The following is a 13,481-nucleotide window of genomic DNA, read 5'->3' as shown; positions in this document are numbered from 1 at the left end:
CAGGCTGCCCGCTTCTGACACTGCACATCCTGACAGTTAATCCACAGCTGTCCAGTTTGCTCTGGGAACCTGGAAATCACCTTTGAAATTTCCCTTCTTTGTTCTCACTGCCAAGGGCAGAGAGGGAGTAGGGAGGCTTCCGAGGTTGAACCTGGGAGTTTCCAGTCTCTAAATTGCCGCTGTGTTGCTCTGAGAAAGGGATGGAGCTGTTCACCAGCGGAGACCCCAGTCCTGGTGTTTGTGCAGTGTCCCCTCCCCCCTACTCCCCAAACACACTCACCCCCCAGAGAGAAATAGACACCAAGGAGAGAGGAGGTGTTGGTGACGGCTCAGTCCCTCCAGAGACCTCACTGTAACCTGAGCAGAGGTGTGCACTTCGAGGTCGCTCAAGGGCGTACACCATCCCCTGGGACGTGTAATGGGCCCACTCTGGAACTGGCTGGGAGCTGACCAGATCTGAAACTAGTCTAGGACCAGTTAGAGACAGCGTCCTCTAGGCCCAGAATGTGGCAGTGGTGCTGGCAACCTCACCACTCGTCCTTTCCCCATCTGAGCCCCTGGGAAAGGCAGAGGGATATCCTGATTGAAGCCCCTGGGAAAGCAGCATCCGGGGCTGTGATGACGGATGTTTTCCTGCTTCCTTTTGGTGATGGCGGCAGGGAGAGGCTGGGAAGGGAAAGGCTTCCCAGGTGGGTGGCTTTGATAACTCTCCTTCAGGAGGAAGTAGAGAGGAAGTCTTTATCCTGTGTCCCCACTGACCTCGGCCCCAGGCCCTCAGAAGGACAGCCGACCCAGATGGTCTCATTTCTCCCTGTGGGTTGACAGCTGCTCTAGGCTCCCTAGGAAGCTGGCCAGGTGGTGTTGACTGGAGAACCCCAGTGCGAATCCTGGCCTCTCTTGTCAAAAAGCTGCCTCAGGGGGTAAGGAGCTCACAGGAGGACCACCTCGGCACAGGACCGATGTGTGGGGGAGAGAGGGGCTTTTGACTCCTGGACCCATCTCTAGGGGACAGCCTGAGCTGCCAGTGGGTCCGGAGAGAAGCCAGGAAGGCATTTAGCACCTTTGACTGTCCTTGACTTGGCCTCAAGCAGTTGAGGAAATGGAGCAAATAGGAAGGTCTGTCAGGGCCTGAGGCTGAGGGTGGGTGCCTTCCACAGAATATGCCAGACAGACCCCAGGGAGGTTGATAAACTAGACTTTTTTTTTTGGGGGGGGTGTCTCCCCCCCCTTAATTTAAGACCCATTGTACTTAGACTAAAAAGTATGAATCATGAGCAAGTAGTCATGCAGGAAACCTTATCCCCTGCCCAGCCACTCACAGAAGAGGCCTGTGCTGGAAATGAACAGAATGCAGCAGGAAATGGGCTCAGGTGGAAAAGGGGTGTGGGAAGCTGCAGCCTTAGCTTTGGGGCACATTTGGGAGGGAAGGGCTCCTGGAGTCTGTCACTAGAACTCAGAAGCCCAGGGTAAGGTATGGAAGACTGCCCCTGCCAGTGAAACCAAACCACCTTTTGAAACTTTCCACTGGGGCCATCTTGCAGGTGAAGCCAGGAGCTCAAGTCTCTGCCTGGTAACCCTCACACCTAGGTGGGGGTAGGGCTCAAAAGTGAGGAGAAACAACAGGAAGTGGAGCGTTTTGGGGCCTAAAAGTTGTCAGGATGTACTATGACATAGTGGAAAGATGGATTGAGAGTCCCAGGGCCTGATTTAACATTCTGACCTTGCTATTATAGTATCTGTGACTTTGGGCAGGTCTCTCTAAGACTCATTTTTTTCTGCAAAGTAGGAGAAACAATACTTATTCTTACAAGGGTGGGCCTAAGGGTGGGGCGAAAGAAAAAATAGTGAAAGCAGGTTGCAAAGTCTACAGCATAGGACGAAGGTGAGGGGATCTGCCTATCTGGTCACCTCCACCTAAACAGACAGTGGGTCTGCCCCTACAGGGGTCACGCATGTGTCGTCCCCCTGCCAGACAGAGAGCCTGCTGCCCACCTCATGCTAATAGTTAACTGGCTTGCCCTCTATCTCCCAGGCCACAGCTTTTTGTCTGGTGGAAAGGAGATGGGAAACGTGGCTTTGGCCAGCGCGGGAGAAGGGGCCTTTATGTGCACCAGCAAAGACCCAATTGTTACTGTATCCAAACTGGGCTGTGTCCCCAGTTATCTCTACTACTCTTCTGGTAGCTCTACTTCTCAGATGCCAAGTTTTCACCAAGAACAAAAGCTGCTGTCCGGACTAATTTATAATCCAGATCTGCTGACTGGGTCTTAACGTGTTTCTCCCGGGCAGGGCTGCAGCGGCCTTAAAGCTATCAGCCTCGGGGCCTGTCTCTCAGCCTCTGCCCTCTGCCCCTGGCGGGGAGGTGGCAGCTGTCTCTGGGTGCCGGTGGGGAGGACTCCCTGGGGTTCCTTGGTCCACCTGCCCAGCTCAGAGGACCAGCTGGCAAGGAGTACACCCCAGCACCGCCCAGGTTCTTCTAGGAGCGGCTGTGGGCGGAGACTGGCGGTTCTGAAGGTGGTAGATCTTCAGCGTGGCTGCCCTCAGCCCCTTTCATCTGAACATCAGGGCTCATGTCACTTGTTATTCAGTCTTCCAGTGGCACCAGAAGGAGTCATTTCCTGGGGGTAGGCTCTGCGCCCTCGGGGTAGAGGGTGGTCTTCATCAGGAGCTGAGCAAGGGGCGCTGAGCCGGTCCCTGTACCTGGAGAGCGAGAAACGGGCAGTGTCTCCACAGGCAGGGGTCTTACTGGCTGGGGTGGCCCGTGCCAGTCTGACCGCAGGGGCCAGTGGGCTTTGAGGCCAAAAGGCAGACCACTCTGGTACGCCCAGAGGCCCCTCAGCCCTTCCCGAGTCCGGCTGCCCAGCCGCGGTGGGCCCGAGGGGGGACTCTTCGGAAAGACTGGGTGAGTCAGTCCTCTTTCCCCGTCAATGGCCGGAGTGCCTCCCACGCCGTAACCGGCAGGGGTGGAGGGCTGAGCCCCTGGGCGGGGAACGGGGGCCGGCAGGTCGCCGCGGGTCGCAGCCCCCTCCTGGGCGGGCCTTCGTGTCCCGCCCCCGGCCTTAACGTCAGGGGAGGGGCGGAGTGGCGATCGCTGGAGAAAGAACCGGCGCCAGCCGCGGTGGCGCGGGGATCCGGAGCCCAGGGGCGCCGAGCCGAGCCGGGACCGAGTGGAGGTGGCACCGCGGCCGCTGAGGAGGCGCGCGCGGGCGGGTGGGGGTGGCCTGGGGTCGGAGCCAAACGCGAGGGCGGCGTCCAGGGACTCCGGCGGCGAGGAGGAGGTGAGTGAGGCCAGCGCGACGCGGGGCGGGAGCCGCTGGGCTCCGGGGAGACGCTGCTTTGTCCCCCGATTCGCGCAGGGGCCGCCGCACGCTCGAGGGACAGGGTCTGAGGGCGCAAGGAGGGGCAGCGGGGGACAGCTGATCGTCCGAGATCCTTCCTGCGCCCCCCGCGGGGGCTCGGTGCGAGGCGAGCACTGCCCGCAGCCTGGGGGTCTGGAGGCGGGGACTGGTTGGGGGACCGGGGCTAAGGAGACAGGGTCCCTCATCCTGTCGGGTCCGCGGCCGGGATCCTCTCCAGGCCCGGGAGCTGCCCCCGGCTCCCCCACCCCCGACGGAAAGTTTGGGGCGGGCTTGGACCTAGGCCGATGTTGTGGGATCGGATTTCCCCGCCGTGGCCCCCCGCCCGTTCCGCTTGGGAGGCGGGTTGTCCTGGAAAGCCAGCTCCCAAGCCCAGCCGACCGCCCCATCCTCGGCTGGAGCACTCGCCCTGCAGCCGCCACTCGGGGTGGGCAAGGGTTGGGGGCTACCGCTGGGACATCCCGCACCCCTCCACCCATCCCGGGACCGTCCGGTTTCCACTGCTCTGGGAGGAGCTGGGGGTGGGGGCGTCGCTGTGCCGCCAGATTGGAGTGCGCCGCGGGGTCCGGCCGGGCCTGGGGTAAGGGGCAAAGGGAGTGCTGGGGAGGTGTTGGGACTAGTGGGGGTGAGCCTGTCCCCAGCCCCCGCGCCCTTCCCGCGCTGGGTCCTGGGCCGACAGGGGGCGTACGCAGGCCGGGCTCCGCCACGCTCCCTGCGCCTCTGCTTTGTTTGCGTTCAAATCCCCGGAGCTGGGGGAGGGGAGAACGGGGCGGGGGGCAGGGACGGGGTCTTGGCGGGGACCTTTTGTTTTGGGGTGAGCAGGACCCCGGCTTCTGTGTGTCTGTGTTGGGCCTTGGAGGGCTGGAGCGGCGGAAATGAACCCAGATGGGCCTGTCCAGGCTGGGCCGGGGGCGCGATCCTCAAGCTGGAAGGCTCGTCAGAACCTGCGCGGGGCGGCCCCTCGGTTTAGGAGGAATCCCCTCCCGCCCCCGTCCGGGGCTCCCCACACTCCGCCTGAGGGCGCCGCCAGGGGGGGGGATCCCGGATCGGACCAGCGGGAATCCTGTCCCGCTACCCCCAGCCTGAGAGCCAGTATCCCTCAGAGGCGGTGCGAGAAACGGACGAGGCCCTGGTCACTTCCACGCCCATCCTACCCACTTCCTGCCTCCCTTCTTGGGCAACAAAGGGACCTCGGGAAGCTGGGCCCCTTCGGCTCCTGGCCCAGTTCTGCCCTGCTGGTGTGGACCAGGGTTACGGTCTTTTCCTGGCTATTGTTTGCGCTGGGGGAGGGGAGAAACTGGGGCAGGACCCCCCCCCCCCCCACCCCCGACTGCTGCATCAGGTACCCCCACCGCCCACCCACCAGTTGGCCCCCTCACCCTGCTAAGGCGTTCACCTCCCAGAATTAGGCCTTGGGCTGGTTGGAGCCCCTGTGGGGGCAAGTCTTGCTTCCAGAGGTTATTTTAAGAAATCCTCGAATTTGTCAGGCCTGAGTGTGGGGGAGGGGTCCCCTTTTTATTTTCTTAAACAACTTCCTGTTGAGAGGGAGTGGGGGAGGGCTTGGAGGCCAGAAAAGGTTTCTCTAAGTGTCCACTCCTACAGCTGACTCAGCTTCTCCCCCTCTCTCCTTAGAGAGACCCCATGGTCCTTTGGAGGCGCTGGGGGTTGAGGCCAGGTGTGGGAGGGGACTAGGTCTCTGCTCCAAGGACAGGGGCAAGGGGAGAATCCCTGGGCTCCTGCAGAGGCCTGATCAGGTCTAATGTCCTGTCATTGCCTCCTGGCTTGGGCCTGTGTGGGCTCCCTTCCTGTCTGTTCCTCTGGCTCTGATTCTGACCCTTTCTTTTCCCCCAGCAGGGCAGCTGGCCTGGAGCTTATAGCCGAGGCGTGTGCCATGGCCCCACACTGGGCTGTCTGGCTGCTGGCAGTGGGGCTGTGGGGCCTGGGCATCGGGGCTGAGGTGTGGTGGAACCTGGTACCCCGGAAGACGATATCTTCTGGGGGTGAGTGTCTGAAGTTGGAGGAGACAGACCAGTGTGGAGAGCGGGAGGCCAGCAGGCGCTGCTGGGGGAAGATGCTAAGGAGTTGCCCCCAGAGTCTGCCAGCTTTATTCTGCTGTCAGGATGGAGTCCCGTCGATGCATGGGACCCAGCTTTCTAAAAAGTGTGAGTGAGTGGACCCAAGGACCCAGAACTGATCGTCCAGCTCAGGACCTAGGCTATCCCTGCTTCTGATGCTGAGGACCTGGCTGCCCTCGTTTTGCAAAGGACAGGGACCATTCTGCATCACTGTCACCACGCTTCACTCTTAGAATTGTCCCTCGCACTGAAAGACCAGTGAGAGAAACCTGAGCCAGGATATGTGGAGAGCCAAGGGTGTCCCCTCCCCCCCCAAGTCTTACTAACTCTGTGCCCAAGAACCCCCTTATCAACTCTAATGGACCCCCTTCTGCCCTGACACTCGTGCCTTTGGTGGCCTTGGATGGGTATGTATAGGTGTACATGCTCATGTGGGGGGACAGTGGACCTGACAGCCCTTCCTGTGCAAACACGCCTGTTGAAGAAGTGATGTCAGGTGTTTGTATCATGCCCTGCACTCTGGGACCTGGGATGAGCTCAGCTCCCACAGGCCGCACTCAGGTGCTAATGAAGCTTTCCTTTGCTGGCCTGTGTCTGGGCCCATCGTTGGCTCCAAAGACTAAGGCTAGTTTAGGGGGACCCTGAGGACAGGTAGGCAACTATTTCAGGGGCTGACATAGGGATCCTGTGACTATATAAATGTTGTAGTGCCCTGCCTGGTGAATGCCACCGAGGCTTCCCAGCCCCCAGGCTTTAGTGCCATCTCTGGTCCCAGCCTCCGGTTTCCCCTGCCATCCCTGCTTGTCCCAGTGGCCAGCCGTGCAGCCTGGATTTGTCTAGGTCCGGCTGGCGTGGAAAATTTTCTAAGACAAGGAGTGCTTACAACTGCTGTGCGTCCTGCCCTCCTAGATCTGGGGCCAGGGCCCGGCTGGACCCTCATGCGGGCAGCAGGGCAAAGAAGGAAGCGGCAACTGAGGAAGCTGGGAGGGGGAAGTGCCCAGCTCTGCAGCCAGAGGTGCTGCTGACCCTGAGTGAGAACCATCAGTCTGATGGCTTCCTCTGGCCGGAAGCTGTGGCTGAGATATCCTTCCTTCCTCCTCACAGCCCAGATGCGCCTCCTCCCAGGCTGGGAAAGCCCAGGGAGGCCTGGGGGAGCTGTCAGAGCCAGGCAGTGATTCAGGAAATGCCCTTTATTGCCAGTCAGGCAGCTGGGCTGCACTGCCTGTGGGGTGCTGGCCCTAATATGGGGAATAGGGATGATTAGACCCAGGAGAACATTGTATAGAGGAAGGCTGATTCCGGGGTGGGGGGGTGTCTGGAGCCGCAGGAAGGCTGCCCATCCACAGCCGTGCTCACTCCCGCCTTGTCCCTGCAGAGCTGGCCACAGTGGCACGGCGGTTCTCCCAAACGGGCATCCAGGACTTCCTGACACTGACCCTGACTGAGCAGACTGGACTCCTGTACGTGGGGGCCCGCGAGGCCCTGTTTGCCTTCAGCATGGAGGCTCTGGAGCTGCAAGGAGTGGTGAGAGGTGGGAGAGTGGGAGGCACACATATAGGTGACAGGCAGTGCCGAGGGGCTGCCCCCCACCCCACGTCCTCCCCTGTGGGAATGTTGCTGGTCTGCAACGCCCGCCCTCTCCGCAGAGTCAAAGCTACCTTCCCCCTGTCTGCAGCACTTACTGGGTTCTGCTGCCATGGGGCCTTCTGGGGTCTGTGTCCTCTTCTGAAATAAACTCCCAGAGCGTGGGGAGCATGGAATGTTGCTTGGTGTCCCATGCTGCTGCCACAGGCCATGCTGTGCACATATTCAGAGTGTACCTGTGATGTTGCTGACATGTCCCCTCCCTGTCCCCAGATCTCATGGGAGGCACCCACGGAGAAGAAGTCTGAGTGCATCCAGAAAGGGAAGAGCAACCAGGTGGGTGCTCATGGATAAGGGGCGGGCAGGGCCACAGTTCCTCCCCCTGGCTGGGCCTCATGGTACACGCTCTCTGCCCTGGGCTCCCTTCGTTTCAGTGCTGGTCTGAGTCCCCATCCTGGTCCTTGTGTCCCCAGTCCCAGGCCCTTACCCTTTACCTGGATCCATTTTTCTCCCCAGACGGAGTGTTTCAACTTCATCCGCTTCCTGCAGCCGTACAATGCGTCCCACCTGTACGTGTGTGGCACCTACGCCTTCCAGCCCAAGTGCACCTATGTGGTGAGTGCTGTGCTCGCCCTCAGCCCTCCTCCCATCTGCATACGCGTCTTCTGCAGCACACTCTCACTGCCTCTTCCCCACTCCAGGACATGCTCACCTTCACCTTGGAGCGCAGAGAGTTTGAGGATGGGAAAGGAAAGTGTCCCTATGACCCTGCTAAGGGCCATACTGGCCTCCTTGTGGGTGAGTGGCTGACCCCGCTGCAGGCTGAGGTGTCCCCCAAGACTCGTTCCCATCTGGGGCCATGTGGCATGAGTGTATATTCACTTCCCTTCTGGCCTGGCTGACCCTCTGTCTTTGTAGATGGCGAGCTGTACTCGGCCACACTCAATAATTTCCTGGGCACGGAGCCTGTTATCGTGCGTAACATGGGGCCCCATCACCCCATGAAGACAGAGTACCTGGCCTTCTGGCTCAATGGTGAGCAGCTGGTATAGGGCCTGGGGGAGCTGGGGCGGGGGAGTTACCACCAGGGCCTCGCTAAGCCTCCTCCCCTTCCCACAGAACCTCATTTTGTCGGCTCTGCCTATGTCCCTGAGAGCCTGGGGAGCTTCACGGGCGACGATGACAAGGTCTACTTCTTCTTCAGCGAGCGGGCCGTGGAGTATGACTGCTACACGGAGCAGGTGGTGGCCCGTGTGGCCCGCATCTGCAAGGTACAGAAGCCCGCGGCCGTGAGTGCTGGGTGCCCTGCTGGCCGGGCTGGGCAGGGCTGACCGCCAGTGTCCCCTTGCCATCTGCCAGGGAGATGTGGGGGGTGCACGGACCCTACAGAAGAAGTGGACCACGTTCCTGAAGGCTCGGCTGGTATGCTCGGCCCCTGACTGGCAGCTCCACTTCAACCAGCTACGGGCACTGCACACCCTGCAGGATGTCTCCTGGCACAACACCACCTTCTTTGCGGTTTTTCGGGCACGATGGTGAGCTGGCCGGGACTCCTTGGGATGCAGAGGAGCAGGTCCACGGGGTAGAGGTGGTTTATGGGTGCTGGCCTCTGCAGGAGTCCAGGTGGCCAGTTGTCTGGAAGCAGGATGTTGGGCATGTGCTCCCACTGGGGGCACCTTACAGCTGCCATTCCATTGAGTGTGCCCATGACTGCTTCCTGCTGGGCCCTTCCTTCCCCCTGCATGCCTTGAACTGGGGTAAAGTGGGCACCGAGCCTGACCCTTGGGCTCCCTCCCTTGCTGTGACAGGGGTGACGTGGACTTGTCAGCAGTCTGTGAGTATCAGCTGGAAGAGATCCAGAGGGTGTTCGAGGGTCCCTACAAGGAGTACCGCGAGCAGTCCCAGAAGTGGGGCCGCTACACTGACCCTGTACCCAGCCCGCGGCCGGGTTCGGTGAGTCCTAGGGGAAGGTGTGATGCTGCCCTCAGTGCCACTCCCGCTGGCTGACAGCTCTACCCCCCAACCCCGCCCTCTAGTGCATCAACAACTGGCACCGTCGCCATGGCTACACCAGTTCTCTGGAGCTGCCTGACAACACCCTCAACTTCATCAAGAAGCACCCGCTGATGGAGGAGCAGGTGAGGCCTCGCTGGGGCCGGCCCCTGCTTGTGAAGAAGGACACCAACTTCACCCACCTCGTGGCTGACCGCATCATGGGGCTGGATGGAGCCACCTATACAGTGCTGTTCATCGGCACGGGTAGGCACGTGTGTGTGCGGGCCTGGCTCCTGGAGGCTGCATTGAGGGCCTGTGTGCCCGAGACAGGGCCCCCATGCCCTCGTTGACACTGTCCTTCCCCAACCCCCACAGGAGACGGCTGGCTGCTCAAGGCTGTGAGTTTGGGGCCTTGGGTTCACCTGATCGAGGAGCTGCAGGTGTTTGACCAGGAGCCCGTAGAAAGCCTGGTCCTGTCCCGGAGCAAGGTAGTGGTCAGGGCCCACCCGCTGCTGTCCCTCACTGTCCCCGGTCTTCTGTTTTGTCTGTATTGGGCTGGCAGGCACTCGAGCACACCTGGCTTTGCTTGAGTTTCAGGAAATGGCAGCACTCCGCAGGTCTTATATAGCCAGGTCCCTGCAGGGCAGCGTTCGCAGAACCTGGCTGTGGCAGCTGCTCCTTGAGAACCCTCGAGGTTGGGCCGGGCCTCGGGCTGCTTGTTTATGGTGCCCTCACGATGCCCCATTGCCCCCCAGTCCCGACCCCTGTGCCTTCCTGCTTCCCTGAGGTGCTGCTGCTAGCATCTTACCCTCTCTGGCTTGTCTCAGCACCCTCAACTTTCATGGGCTCGCCTGTTACCAACTGTTGTAGCTCAGATGGTTCCCCAGAACATGAAATAATGGCAGAAAGTCTGGTTGAAGAAAGACAGATTGGCAATCACCATGCAAACAGGAAAACGCCTTATGCTATGTTGGTGCTATTGTGACGGCTGGCGGGCCTCGCAGAAAAAGTACTTCCTACACTGTTTGTACTGCAGTGAGCTGTGCATGCCTGCGATTATCTCAGCCTCACAGGACTGCTATTCCTTCTAAGCAGGTCACGGCTACAAGGTGCTCAGGATGGCATCTAGCTTGTAATGAGCCCTCCATGCGTCCTCAGGCCTCCCTTCTCTTGGCCCCTTTTGTCCTGTGCTCCCCGGTAGGAGTGCGAGCTGCACCCGGGGTATGTCCTGGCCTGGCTGACCTTCCTGTGCCTCCATCCCTTGCAGAGGTTGCTGTTTGCAGGCTCCCGCTCGCAGCTGGTGCAGCTGCCCCTGGCTGACTGCATGAAGTACCGCTCCTGCGCGGACTGCGTCCTCGCCCGGGACCCCTATTGTGCCTGGAGTGTCAACACCAGCCGCTGTGTGGCTGTTGGTGGCCACTCTGGGTGAGTGGGGCTCTGCTCGTGCTAGGACCAGGAGGGCGGGCGGGCGGTTGGACTGGGGTGCTGAATGGACCCTGTTTCCCAACCAGTTCCTTGCTGATCCAGCACGTGACAGTCTCAGACACCTCGGGCATCTGTAACTTTCGAGGCAGTAAGAAAGGTGAGCTGGTTTTTTTCATCCCCCTCCTAGGGGGATGGGCCCTGGGTCGGAGCTGAAGTGTCTGCATCTCCCCTTGGCCCTGGGTCTCCTGCGCTAACTCTGCTCCCTCTCCTCTCTCTGCCGCTGCAGTCAGGCTCACGTCCAAAAACATCACGGTGGTGGCAGGCACAGACCTGGTGCTGCCCTGCCGCCTCTCTTCCAACCTTGCCCATGCCCGCTGGACTTTTGGGGGCCGGGACCTGCCCGCAGAACAGCCCGGCTCCTTCCTCTATGATGCTCGACTACAGGCCCTGGTTGTGATGGCCGCCCAGCCCCGCCATGCTGGGGCCTACCACTGCTTTTCAGAGGAGCAGGGGGCACGGCTGGCTGCCGAAGGCTACCTGGTGGCTGTGGTGGCAGGCCCATCAGTGACCCTGGAGGCCCGGGCACCCCTGGAAAACCTGGGACTGGTGTGGCTGGCTGTGGTGGCCCTGGGGGCCGTGTGCCTGGTACTGTTGCTGCTCGTTTTGTCACTGCGCCGGCGGCTGCGGGAAGAGCTGGAGAAAGGCGCCAAGGCGGCTGAAAGGACCCTGGTGTACCCTCTGGAGCTGCCCAAGGAGCCCACCAGTCCCCCTTTCCGGCCTGGCCCTGAAACTGATGAGAAACTCTGGGACCCTGTTGGTTACTACTACTCAGATGGCTCGCTCAAAATTGTGCCCGGACATGCCCGATGCCAGCCCGGGGCCGGACCCCCTTCTCCGCCTCCTGGCATCCCCGGGCAGCCCCTGCCGTCCCCAACTCGGCTTCACCTGGGGGGTGGGCGGAACTCAAACGCCAACGGTTACGTGCGCTTGCAGCTAGGCGGTGAGGACCGTGGTGTGGGGCTGGGGCACCCCCTGCCCGAGCTGGCGGACGAACTGAGGCGCAAACTGCAGCAGCGCCAGCCCCTGCCGGACTCCAACCCCGAGGAATCCTCGGTATGAGGGGACCCTGCCACCTCACGTCGGCAGGGCAGCCTGGGAGCCGCGGCTCCCTGTTTTGCACAGGCACCAGCTACCTCAGGGACATGGCGTGGGCACCTGCTCTGCTGGGACAGACCCTGCCCAGCCATGAGGACCTGCTCTGCTCAGCATGGGCACTGCCACTCGGTATGACTTACCAGGGCACCAGACACCCAGAAGGCGCCTTTCTCCTCTCTATGAGGGGCTGTGAATCACGGACACTGGGACCCCAGCAGCCAAAACTGCAAGGCAGAAGTCGGACGTGTGTGTATGTGTGTGTGTGTGTATGCATGTATGCGTGTGTGTACCCATGTGTGTGCGTGCCTGTGCACGTGGGCATGTTGGACAGCCTTCCTATTTTCTGTCAGTCTTCCCTTGGCCTGGGATCCTCCTGGTGAGTCATTGGAGCTATGAAGGGGAAGGGGTCAGATCTCTTTGCCTCTCCTACCCCCACCTGTCCACAGGGAGGGGCAGCGATGTACATATGGGGGTGGGCTGGGCAGGGTGCTGTGCTCCTGGGGGGCGGTGCAGGGCTCTGGAGTGGGCCTAGCCCTGCCCTTAGGGTTGTGAATGTTTTCAGGGTTGGGGGGAGGGAGATGGAGCCTCCTGTGTGTTGGGGGGAAAGGGTGGGAGGGGCCTCCCACTTGGCCCTGGGGTTCAGTGGTATTTTATACTTGCCCTCTGCACAAGGCTGGGAGGGGAGAGAGGGTGGGCATGCTGTGGATATGGCATGTCCTCTCCCAGCCCTGGAGGAGGGCTCCTAACAGTGTAACTTATTGTGTCCCCACATATTTATTTGTTGTAAATATTTGAGTATTTTTATATTGACAAATAAAATGGAGAAAATGAAACTGACAGATGAGACATTTGGGCTAAAAACCTCTGGGTGCCAAGAGGGAAGACTCCCTGGGTTGAGTAAGGCTGGTCCAGACCCACCTCCCCATAGTCCTAAGCAGACACCCCTTTTGTGGTCCCCGCCTGCCTGTGTCCCTCCATAGTGGGACAGCCCAGGCTTGTGTTTTCCCACCGTGGTGGCTGTGGAGCTGGGAACTAGACCAGGGCCACAGCCTCTTGGGAGCCTGCCTTGGCTACTGGCCAAAGGGCTGGGGGGGCATTGGGAGTCAAAGCCATAGAGGAACTGGCTTCCCAGAACTCTGGGAAGGAGAAGTGGGAGTGAGGGTGGAAGGAACTTCCTGGAGGCAGCTTAAGGTTGTGGACTGGATGTGAGGCCGGGGCTTCCAACTATTATAAGTTAGGAGGAAGATCAACCTTCTACCCTCCAGTAATGTCAGTCTTGAGTGCTTCAGCTACAGGGACATGGAACTTTCCCCAGGGCCACCCAGCATGCACCAAGCCAGTGTCTAATGGGAGGAGAGGTACAGGGCTCAGATAGTTTTAAGAAAAATGGCCCAGGGGGTGGCCAGATGGCTCAGTTGGTTAGAGCCTGAGCTCTTAACAACAGGGTTGCCGGCATTCGATTCCCACATAGGCCAGTGAGCTGCGCCCTCCACAACTAGATTGAAGGACAACAATTTGACTTGGAGCTGATGGGCCCTGGAAAAACACAGTTCCCCAATATTCCCCCCCCCCAAAAAAAAGAAAAGAATAAAAAAGGGCCCAGCCTGGACTCTGTAATTCATGCCCACAGATAAAAGCAGTGAAAGTGAAGTGTCCTGTACACATGACTGGTGTGGGGACCAGCCAGGAACAGGCTGCAGCCCCAGGCGTCTTGCGGCTGTAGGGAAGCACTGGGGTCTGCATGGTCAGGCATCAGCCCGGGACGCTTTTGATCTATGTACATTGATTCAATAAAGCAGGCGCGCACCACGGTGGGGTGAGAGTGTCGGCACAACCCAAGGCCCTGTCCCTGCTTTGGGGGCTTACAGTTGCTCCTTGGCACCTGCCTTCC

General features: G+C 60.2%; 1 protein-coding gene across 6 annotated transcripts; it reads left to right on the top strand.

Moving 5' to 3' along the window:
- The first annotated feature begins 2,396 nt into the window (after window positions 1-2,396).
- Window positions 2,397-12,427, top strand: SEMA4C (semaphorin 4C). 6 transcript variants are annotated; one of them, XM_074332563.1, is made up of 15 exons: window positions 2,397-2,624; window positions 5,208-5,356; window positions 6,807-6,955; window positions 7,289-7,351; window positions 7,532-7,630; window positions 7,717-7,813; window positions 7,934-8,050; window positions 8,135-8,286; window positions 8,375-8,550; window positions 8,824-8,968; window positions 9,052-9,274; window positions 9,386-9,498; window positions 10,278-10,435; window positions 10,522-10,592; window positions 10,722-12,427. In XM_074332563.1, the coding sequence occupies exons 2-15, from the start codon at window positions 5,248-5,250 to the stop codon at window positions 11,552-11,554; spliced, it is 2,505 nt and encodes an 834-aa protein (XP_074188664.1). In that variant the 5' UTR covers window positions 2,397-2,624; window positions 5,208-5,247; the 3' UTR covers window positions 11,555-12,427. The 6 variants fall into 6 exon arrangements, with proteins under 6 accessions (XP_074188664.1, XP_074188663.1, XP_019572065.1 ...); XM_074332562.1 differs by having other exon boundaries at window positions 2,606-2,624; window positions 5,211-5,356; XM_019716506.2 differs by lacking the exon at window positions 2,397-2,624 and adding an exon at window positions 3,056-3,278 and having other exon boundaries at window positions 5,211-5,356.
- Window positions 12,428-13,481: the final 1,054 nt, after the last annotated feature.

Source organism: Rhinolophus sinicus, linkage group LG05 (assembly GCF_036562045.2).
Source record: "Rhinolophus sinicus isolate RSC01 linkage group LG05, ASM3656204v1, whole genome shotgun sequence".
Taxonomy (NCBI): Eukaryota; Metazoa; Chordata; class Mammalia; order Chiroptera; family Rhinolophidae; genus Rhinolophus; species Rhinolophus sinicus.
This window is presented reverse-complemented; position numbering and strand designations above follow the sequence as displayed.

Excerpts from the sequence above, each read along its gene's own strand:
- SEMA4C (XM_019716503.2), top strand. The coding sequence starts at position 3,644 with ATGTTGTGGGATCGGATTTCCCCGCCGTGGCCCCCCGCCCGTTCCGCT. Across the intron at positions 8,051-8,134 it reads CCTGGCCTTCTGGCTCAATG|AACCTCATTTTGTCGGCTCT; the intron begins GTGAGCAGCTGG and ends CCCTTCCCACAG. Across the intron at positions 8,551-8,823 it reads GCGGTTTTTCGGGCACGATG|GGGTGACGTGGACTTGTCAG; the intron begins GTGAGCTGGCCG and ends TTGCTGTGACAG.